General features: G+C 37.0%; 1 protein-coding gene across 2 annotated transcripts; it reads right to left on the reverse strand.

The window, feature by feature from the left end:
- Window positions 1–848: 848 nt before the first annotated feature.
- LOC106877118 (uncharacterized) lies at window positions 849–10,281 on the reverse strand. 2 transcript variants are annotated; one of them, XM_014925912.3, is made up of 8 exons: window positions 9,329–10,281; window positions 8,013–8,045; window positions 6,467–6,644; window positions 5,575–5,589; window positions 4,101–4,165; window positions 3,054–3,133; window positions 2,539–2,600; window positions 849–1,174 (listed from the first exon to the last, which is right to left on the reverse strand). In XM_014925912.3, the coding sequence occupies exons 1-8, from the start codon at window positions 9,375–9,377 to the stop codon at window positions 1,120–1,122; spliced, it is 537 nt and encodes a 178-aa protein (XP_014781398.1). In that variant the 5' UTR covers window positions 9,378–10,281; the 3' UTR covers window positions 849–1,119. The 2 variants fall into 2 exon arrangements, with proteins under 2 accessions (XP_014781398.1, XP_014781399.1); XM_014925913.3 differs by lacking the exon at window positions 5,575–5,589.
- Between the last annotated feature and the right edge of the window lie 932 nt (window positions 10,282–11,213).

Below are 11,213 nucleotides of genomic sequence, written 5' to 3' on the forward strand. Positions count from 1 at the left end.
TTTGAAAGTTTCTTTAAAACTAGTTATTTAAACATTAAATAGCTATGGGAGGGGTCCACCAGAATAAGTCAGCAATCAAAGGGGTCCATACGTAAAAATATAAGACAATCCATCCATTTTACTCTATCCCTGATTCCTTGAAGGGTCATGGGAGTTGACTCCACAAGCGCCTCCTGTCAGAAGCAACTGTCATAAGACTGTCCAGCCATCTTGTTCTTGGTCAACCCTTAGGTGTGTGTCAGTTTGGCTGGAAGGGACCTGTCTTGCAATTCTTCCTCTGCCATTCTAATTGTATGTCCATATCACCAGAGCTGTGACCTTTCTTCAATGTAGATAAGTGATCAATAATATTAAATATGCCAACTTCTTTTTGTATGTCCCTGTCATGTGTCACACTTACTTCAACGGATGAAGAAGTGAGTGACAAAGCAAAAGAGAAGAGAGAGAGAGAGAGACAGTGAGTAGTGACAGCATTGGTTTTGTGTTTTTAGATGTTTCAAAGAGGAAGAGAGAGAGTGAGTGGTGATGGGGTTTGTTTATCACATCGAAAGAAAAGTTGATATCTAGATACATAGACACATTGTTAACGTCTGTTTTTCATGCTGGCATGGGTTAGATGGTTTGACAGGAACTGGCTCCTAGCACCACTGAGGTTTGTTTTGGTATGGTTTTTACAGCTTGAAAGTGAACCTCTTAACTGTTTTCTGGCAAATGCTTCTGTGTGGGATTAGATTTCCTTTCGATGAAACTTTTATTAATTTTACAAACACAGTGAGATACGCAGATTGGCAGATTTAATTTGAAAACTCATCTTGAAGATAATTAAATAAATACTCCAGAAAGAAGCATATCATTAAACTCCTAAGTAATTTTATTTAAGATATAATATTAAACTTTAAAAAATGAAACATTGAAGGAGTGGATTTAAGAAGAGAAAAAGAAGTGTAGAAAAGGTAATTTTATGAACAAAAATACATATGCACATTATGGAGATGAGGTGTCAATTAAGTTAGACTCATGGAGATGGTATTTTTTTGATGTAGCTCACTGGTATTCTGGTAGGTCACTGATGTTCTATGATTTGATAGAACAGGATTCCACAGTGAAGCAAACACACAATTAAGCAATAAAGTCTAAAGGTCTGTTAAATCCGCCTCGTCTGTTCATGTATTGCCTGGACAGAAGAGAAGAAGAAATTGTTATATACATCATTGCCTATATGAAAATGAAATATGTATATACACATCATTGCTAGATAGAAGAGAAGATTATTACTTGTCTTGGGACAAGAATGAATACATGAGATAATATAATTCCATGTGCTCCCACCTACAAAGGATGAGAACATCATGGATGGAATGCCTGTCAACATAGTTTTATTTGATCAGAATTCACCTGGACATGTTAAACATCAAAGTAATAGACTTTACCTTTCATTGTTCCAAGGATGATCACCAATAGCAATTTTTAAGAGCAATTTAAATAGCATCTGAATTTCTAGGATGAAGAAGCATCATTATTATTATGATATATGTTCAGACAAGTGTCCTCATATCTGTCATTACAGATACAGCTTTACGGCCCTCTTCTACCCTCTGGCCTCCTTCACATCTCTTATATTTGCATTATTCAACAATGAAGATTCAGTTGTTCAACTCGATTGTCTGCTCCTCAATTAGCATTGTAAGTGGCCAAGCATTTCACAGACGTATATTTTATATGTAATTTTCAGGCAGAAATCAACGTGACATTAAGCGTGTGAAACGGCCGAACCTTTTGAATTATAGGTACAATTTTTATAAAAGCTGTATGGGCTTTTACAAAATTTCCGCCTACCTAATTTCATTACAAGGTATTGGTTGACCTAAGGCTATAGAAAATGATATTTGCTCAAGATGTTATGAAGTGGGATTGAACCTGGGATTTCGTGATTGTGAAGCGAACTTTTCAACACCTTAGCCATGCTGCACCTATTTGACCATCTCCTATATCTCTTTCACGCCTTTTATTTTTTTTTATCTTTCATTTTTTACTTGATTCAGTTTCTAGATGGTGGCCATGCTGGGGTCCCGCCTTGAAGAATTTCAGTTGAATGAACCAACCCCAGTATATTTTATTTTTTAAGCCTGGTACTTGTTCTATCAATATCTTTTGCTGAACTACTAAGTTACAAGGGTGTAAACACATCAATACCAGTTGTCCAGCAGTGGTGAAGGACTAACACAAATACAAACACACCACACACATATGTATATACATACATGCAACAAGCTTCTTTCATTTTCCATCTATCAAATCTACTCACAAGGCTTTGGTTGGCCTGAGGCGATATAGTAGAAAACACTTGCCCAAGGTGCCATGCAGAGGGACTGAACCTGGAACCATATGGTTTGGAAGAAAACTTCTTACCACATTGTCATACCTTGAAAAACTTATAGAAGATACTCAGCTTCATTAAAAATCAATTAAATTTCAGATGTCCCCGCCCCCACTCCTACATCTAAAACCTCAAGAGCAAAAGAATAAAAATTTACGCACCTGTATTTTCTTTTGTGGACAATATTTGCTACATATATTGGTTTCTTATTTACTGGTTTTTCCTAGAGAAAATGAATAAATTAATAAGTGATAAATTTTTAAGAGATAATAATAAAACTAAAAATCAATTAATTTGAGAAAATCTGATGTGAATACATTATCTTGGAGATAATACATGATACACAAGAAAGCAGCATATCTTAATTATCTCATTTCATTCATTAACACATGTTACTTGCTGCTATGAAGACACAATATCTCTAAAATTGAGTACACCGTTTCCTTATCAATGTGACATTACATTCATTACCATACATAGATAGCCCCATCACACACATAATATATAGTAGACCCAGACCCTGAATTTACGAGTTTTATTTTATAATAAATATAAAAAGGCTAAACAGCCATCTTGTGTGTGTGGCGCCAGCATTGTGCTTTTTACATGGTGTTATATTGTTAGATTTTTAGACTATGGATATTCAAATTCTTCAACAATAGCAAGTTAAACTTACTTTGGTTGTATCAAACTGTAAAAATCCCATCACTCGAAACATTTCTTTCTCTTCGTCAGTCTTGTCCGTCAACTGTGAAGCTGAAAATAGAAATAGCAGAATTTTTTGAAGAGAATATCAGAAAATTTAGCACTAATTGAATTATAGATTCCTAGTTAAGTTATACGATGATGAGTGAGTGAGTTGATACAGCTACAGGAGAATGAAGCAGAGGGCAGTGGCAAATAGTGAATGAGTCCAATCTTGGAACCATATTCTTCACTGTGAGGAAAGTGAATAACTGGCAATTCTAGAGCCATTACATTATGTAACAAAATTTTTATTTTTGGTTAGTAAGTATTATTTCCTATTTGCTTCTAGAAATCAATGGAAATCCCTACTATTCCCTTCAAACTTTGCTTTTGTCACCTGGGCATCAATGTTTTGAAATTGACCTATTTTCCATTACATTTCAGACACATTCAGTACTGAGTTGCTGAAGCAGAAATATCGTTATAGCAAATATTCTGCTCAATATCACAGATTTGCTTGAGCATGTCCCTCAGTGGCTGACAATATGTGCATCTCTGAACATTAGCAGGAGAAGTGGGGGAGCATGATAGCCATGTGCTGAGAAGGATTCTTTGGGGTTTGAATAAATGTAACAAAAGTAAAAATTCGAAGGAGATATTAGTAATTTTTCATACTTTCTAGGGGTCAGCAAATAGGAAATAATAGTTGCTACCCAAGGACAAAAATCGTATTACACAGTGTTATGAGCAAGCAAAGTTGTATGAAAAAAGCACACAGGACACACTATAAAGATATTGACATGAAGGAGGCCCATCCAGCTATTGAAACCAAAGCAGACACTAAAGCATGATGCAGTCCTTAGACCCATTGGATCCTTGCCAAAACACATTCAGCACATTCAACACGCATGTTCCATGGACACGGATGTTGAATGCCACTACTGCTGATGATACTTAATGTCAAGAAAGGATTAAAATGGAAGCAAAATAAAACGAGATATAAAAAAAAACAACAACCAGTAGAAATTGAACTTACTGTCATGTGGTTTCTCTTCCATAATAAACTGTACTTCTTCATCACTGTCGTCACTACGCACCATGCTACAAACAGAGAAGATTTTCATATTTGTTAGATGCTGTAATTGTTTATAGGTTGGGGAACTGGCCTATTATGCAATGCCATTTTATACCATTAGCACACCTCTCTCTCTCGTATATATACAGGGTGCAGTAAATAAACTGACTGTGTCATGGTGCTGTTTTTCTCACAGATGGTGCCCAGCTGACCCTACTATACTGTGTAGTTGACAAAATCAAGAACAATGCACATGCATGAAATTAAAAATATAAAATGGCAAAGATTTACCCATCGCACCCTGTGTCTGTGTGTGTGTGTGTGTATGTATGTAAGATCGTTGCCAGTGCCCCTGGACTGGCTTGTGCGGGTGGCACATAAAAGACACCATTTCGAGCGTGGCCGTTTTCGTGCGGGTGACACGTAAAAGCACCCACTACACTCTCTGAGTGGTTGGCGTTAGGAAGGGCATCCAGCTGTAGAAACTCTGCCAAATCAGACTGGAGCCTGGTGTTGCCATCCGGTTTCCCCAGTCCTCAGTCAAATCGTCCAACCCATGCCAGCATGGAAAGCGGACGTTAAACGACAGTGATGCTCCAGCATGGCCACAGTCAAGTGACTGAAACAAGGAAAGGAAAGTAAAGGAATATATATATATATATATATATATATATAATATTCTTTTACTTGTTTAAGTCACTTGACTGTGGCCATGCTGGAGCACCTACCACATTTAGTCAAGCAAATCGACTCCAGGACTTGTACTTTGTAAGCCTAGTACTTATCCTATCACTCTCTTTTGCCGAACTGCTAAGTTATGGGGATGTAAACACAGCAACACCGGTTGTCAAGTGATGGTTGAGGGACAAACACACACACACACACACACATATATATATAGTAATACTAACCCAATACTTTCAAACAAATGCCTTTATATAGAATGCACCCTTAACCAATTCCAGTGCTTTCTGGTAGGATGGGTGGGGCTGTTATGGACATGTTCTCCATCTCCTTCTAGATCATCCGACACAGCAACCACAGGGTGGAAGAGGCCTCATGGCAGGCCCTGTACCGGATGGCTGAACTTGATTGGGGAGGATCTCCAGAGGGGCTGCCACAGGACCACCAGTGATGGAGAGCATTGGTGGACCTGGTCAGCTCTATGCATGATGATGCCTCTGGGACCATTAACTTGGAATGACTCAAGCCCCACGAAGCAAAACCATGAAGCCAAGAGGCCAAGACAAGCCATACTTTGGTTTGAGTGCCAGAAGGTCATTTTTTTAATAGATACTTTTAGAATTACAGAAGTATGAAAGGGAATCCATCCATCCATCTTCTGCAACCAAAATCTTCCCAGTGTACTGTACATGCTAGTAGTATAAGAAGCAATTATTTGGAAAATGAAACAAAAACAAAAGTTTGTACTTACTTATTTCGTCGGTCTCTGAAACAAGAACAAGAATTCAATTATGGAAATCACTAAATTACAATTATGTTTGCTGTTAGATTAACACAGGAAGGGAAGAGCCTAACATTTCGGACCCTCATCTTTCCTCTCAGAGTGAGGAAGAAAAGGAGGAGGTAATGTCATTTTGGTTGCTTACAATCAAAGTATCAACACTATTTTCTCTCTCTCTCTCTCTCTCTTTCCCTTTCTTTCTCAGATGAAGGAGAAGATTTCAGCAAACGATGTGAGAAGAGGATTTCCTTTGCCTTTGTCAGAATGACAACGACACTTCTTCCCTTCCTCATTCTCAAATATAGAAAGGACCCAAAACATCAGTTTCTTCCCTCCCCACAGCAACTGAACTTTCTTGTAGATGTTTTAAGGGCCAAATATGTGCAATAATATAATCACAAAGATAAATAAAACCAGTGAATTTAGAATGAAGCAATTAATCCCATGGATATTTATGAATTATATATTTTATATTTAATACACATTTCATTTGTATCTGTAAATACATTTGCTATCTTTTTTTTTTTTTTGAGTGAGCTGATGACTAAATAAAAAGGTTAGAATATAGCAAGATTTGATTAAGCCAAATATAATACAGATATAATTTTTTAAAATTTTCAGTCCTAGTAATAGTCAGCAAAACTTTATAGGATTATCTGTTCCCAGTTACTCCCACATGAAATGCAGGGTAACCTCCTCTACATCAAGATAGCTGTGCCCTATCACTCTATCATACCTCATGCCACATCAGACTAGAGTCTGGTGCAGCCTTCCAGCTTGGCCAGCCCTGGTCAAACCATCCAACCCATGCCAGCATGGACAACGGACGTTAAATGATGATGATGATGATAATCATACATACCGATTTTTCCGTCCAGGTGAGCGAGACCTCGACCGGTATCTACCACGGGGAGACCTTGAACGAGACCTGTAACGAGGCGGCGACCTTGACCTGGAACGATAACGAGGTGCTGACCTTGATCGAGAACGATAACGAGGTGCTGACCTACTTCTTGATCGGGAACGACTTCTGCGGCGGTCTGAAAATTCAAAGAAGAATAATTTTACTCAAAGTTGTGCAAAACATGCTTGCTTGCAGAAGAAACAACCTCTTCAGAGAGAGAAATAAAGAACAGATAGTTGTTGATATCTTTTAACTCTTTCAATATCAGCCCATTGAGACTGCCCCCTGGCCCCATGATATTCTTAAAGTGACCTCAGTGAAAACCTTCCATTAAAATTTCATGCTAATTTACATTTCAAACACCATTTTAATAATGGTTTTATATTTTGGCACAAGGCCAGCAATTTTGAGGGAGGAGATAAGTCGGTTACATCAACCTCCAGTATGCAACTGGTACTCATTTTATTGACCCTGAAAGGATGAAAGTCAAAGTTGACCACAGCAGAATTTGAACTCAGAATGTAAAAAGAGACAAAATGCCACAAAGCATTTTGCCAGATGCACTAACGATTATTCTGCCAGCTTCCCTCACACACCAGCTTTAATAATGACAAAGTGATTCTATTCACAATGATATGTGCTCTAACTCTTACTACATTATGGCAGATTCGGATGTAAAGTGTGAACAAAGCCAGTGGTTTCTTTAAGCCTGAAAGTCTGGTTGCTTCTGGCTGATGAGATACAATGTGTCGTTAACACAGGTGTTCCAGAATCACTTGCACCAGAACACACTATTTTCAGAAAAGGGAGAAGTTCTTCTGTGACATACACCACAGCAACTAGCATATTTTAGTGTTCAAATCTGCTGGAACATATTGGCTTCAAATTTTGGCATAGGGCCAGCAATTTTTGGGGGAAGGGCAAGTTGATTGCATCAACCTCATTATTTAACTGGTATTTATTCTATCAACCTTGAAAGGATGAAAGACAAAGTCAACCTTGGCATAATTTGAACTCAGAACATGAAAACAGACAAAATGCTGTTAAACATTTTGCCAGTATGCTAACGATTCTGCCAGCTCACCACCATGATGTGATTGTATATTTTTAGAAGACACTTGTCCAAGGTGCCACACAGAAGGACTGAACCTAGAACCATGTGGCTGGGAAGCAAGCTTCTTACCACACAGTCACACCTGCATCTATTTACTTTCTTAGATGGCTATCTTTTCTTGGTTTTACTGTTTGGACTGTAGCCATGTTGGGGCACCATCTTGAAGAGTAGTTTAGTTTGATAAAATCAACAAAAGTACGAATTTTTATGCCTGGTACTTATTTCATCAGTTTCTTTTTGCTGAACCACTAGCTCAAGGAGACATAAACAAACCAACTAAATAGAAGTGAAGTGATGAGAGACACAAAATGACAAACACACAACCAGCTTCGGCACGGTTCCTCTCTTACTAAACTCACTCCAAATGAATTCAACTCAGAATATACTTACGCTTCCTTTCTCGATCTCGACGTCTTTCCCTTTCTGAAAAAGATAAAAACAAAAAGTAGAATATAAAAAAGGGGAACAGAAATGATGTGGGTTAGCAATGATTATCATGCTTTTAACATTTGTTTATCATCATCAGTTAACATAAAATTTCTAGCGATATAAAATTTAGCCCAGTGTTTGAACTATTAAAACACAATTACTTCATCAATCATATTGGTTTCAAATTTTGGCACAAGGCCAGTAATTTCAGGCTAGAGGTGAAGTCGATAACATCGGTCCAGTGCTCAATTGGTACTCATTTTATCGATCGACCCCCGAAAAGAAGAAAAGCAAAGTGGACCTCAGCGGAATTTGAATTCAGAATGTAAAGACGGATGAAATGCCGTGAAGCATTTTGTTCGGCGTGCTAACGATTCTGCCAGCTTGAAATATTGAAACGAAAGGCGAGAATTGAAAGATTTTAAACTAAACAAAACACGTGCCATCTATCGTGTTTCATATTATATATAAAGGGGAAATACACTGGACGAGAGTATCATGTTCTCTCCATTACTAGCAAGGTTAGAGATATTTGTTTTTATATTTGACAGCCATCGTTGTTTAACCCCAGGTGAAACCTAAGAAGACCAATGATCAAATGCAATCCGGCGGAGACCATCCCATCTTTATTGCAAACAGTATATGTAAGATGATGCTATCCAATGTACCCCTTTTTTAAGACGGTAGGGTACAATTTGAGGAAGAATTGGCTGATATTTCTAACAGGCTGGGCAACCACGTGGTGGTGTAGTTAGGTGTATTAATAATAGTGATTGTGGTAGTGTTGGTATTCGAATCGGTAAATATGGAGTTTATGGGGCCGATAGGGGTTTCAGAAGGTGGGAGGGAGTTGTAGTTAATCGTAGTTGTGGTTAATAGTTGTTCATTATTAAATGATCAGATTTATGCTCTAAGTATTCCGTCTTTATTTCAGACAATGCATTTTCCTATTTTAAGACCACGGGGTATGATCTGAGAATAGACAGCGGGTCGTGCAAAAACACGTAGAAGTCTTCCTCTGGTCAAAAGTGGGGGAGGTGACTCCAATCATTAATAATGATTACTTTCTATCTTTATAAAATAAAATGTGTATTTCATAGTACGAGGTCTAACAGTAGGTAAAGGAAAAGTTGGAAAGAAGTAACAGATGTTATAGCAAAAGATGTGGAACAAATGTAGTCAAAGACACAGTTTTCGGCGACGTTTAATGTCAACAACATGTAACATGTTAGGGTTTTTAGGACTCTTTATGTATAGCTGTGAGAAATTTGTGTTACCTTTACGTGGGGATCTTGAACGGGAACGAGAGCGACTCCTTCGAGGCATAACGGAGCTCGTTTGATTGAAAAATAAAGGAGACTAAATCTTAAGCGAAGACAAGAGAATTACAGACCACCATGTTAAGGTTAATACAAAGCTACTCGAGGGAAGGAAAATATATGAAGTCAACAAATAGCAAATACATTTAAAGGAAAAGAAAATATCGAATAAAAACTTATAAATTACATATAAGAAAGTTTTGGAAAGATGTAGAAATATTAATAAGCATTTAAAAAAGTTTTTCTAAAATGCCTTAAAATTCGAAAATATTTATAGAAACATAGTTTAGTTAATTTCCTTGACCTCTTGTTGCTGACATATAAAGTCATAAATTTTAAACACAATATTTTCTACTATAAACATAAGGCCTAAAATGTTGTGGGGAGGTGGCTGGTCGAGTACAATTGATACCAATACTTGAGTATCGGTACTTATTTTGTCCGGCGCGCTAACGATTGTCAGCTCACCGCCTTTAGTACAGAACCATCAATTGAGGTCAAGAACTGGCAACATATTTCGAGAATTGGGCTGCATTACTAAAATAGTTAATTTTTCGTTGGCATACTAATCAGGAGGTGCTGCCGACCGCAGTTTACGAGGAAAATATTTACTGCCTTTTTGAGATTGAGAAAAAAAATTTTTTTACTAATGGTGCGCCCCATAGTAGTGCTCCAGCATGACCACAGCCGCATGGCTGAAACGAGTAAGAGAGTTAATGTTAATCACCTTACGAAAACTATATCAGCTGAGCAAATGATTTTCTCTAAATGCATTAAAAACACTGTAACATATTCAGAACACTATTTTAGAAAATTATCTCCGTTCTCTTTGAGCAAATAAATTTAGCTGGGGCAAAATGAGTAGGCCTGATAAGGTAAACTTGTTTCTGCAGTTCTCCAGAATTACAATTGAAAACAGACTCACACACATCAGTATCCATCCTTAAACATCAGAAAGATCAGAAATGCCACAAAAATTTAAACTATCTAGGTCAAATGAAAGAGGACCAGAGAAAAATGACACATGATAGGAGATTAACGAATCTCGACAAAATCTAAAAAAATCAACATAAAATATTCTCAATAGCTTCTTCACAATCTGCTAAAGTAGCTCTCTTTTTGATATATTTACGCCTGTGCAGTTAAAGAAGAAATTATAGAAATTAATCATTACTCATTTTGCCCCGTTTTACACATTTTTTTTTTCTTCTTCCGAAAACTGAAAATTATCAAGTTAGACATAGATATGAGTGTGGGAAAAAATTGATTTGGAATCCCAAGAGAAAAAAATTTTGACTGTTAAACACCAAAAATTATCCAGATATTTTATTAGCAACCTCAATTACAATTGGGTCAAACCTGACTGTTTTACCCTCTCTCAAATTCAACAAGTATGTTGACCAATTTTCACACCCAAAGATGATGCAACAGCATAAAAGGACGATGCAATATTTGCAATGTGATGGTTTCAAACAGGTAGGGAAAAGAAAATAAGAAAGCAGGAATTCCTCATTTTGTTCACCCCCTCGACATCAGAAAAAAATTAAAATTTGAAAAATTAATTTTTTTCTGTCAAGATCGTAACATCCGTTTCTTTAAACATGGAATTCTCCCAAAAACATTTTCTGGGGAAAAAAAAAAAAAAACGAAGGATTGAGGAATGAAATTAAAAATGGGAAAAGTTTTTGGTTTTTGTTTTGCTTTTCTTTTTTGTAGAATTGTCATCATTGTTCAAATCATGGAAATCCAAAAAAAAAAAAATTGAAAAATGAAATAAAAATAAAGGGTGAGGATATCAACTGTTCAACACATCCACCTGTAGACTGGCAAATAGTGGTGATGT

Source organism: Octopus bimaculoides, chromosome 22, assembly GCF_046866305.1.
Source record: "Octopus bimaculoides isolate indiv1 chromosome 22, ASM4686630v1, whole genome shotgun sequence".
NCBI classification, from domain to species: domain Eukaryota; kingdom Metazoa; phylum Mollusca; class Cephalopoda; order Octopoda; family Octopodidae; genus Octopus; species Octopus bimaculoides.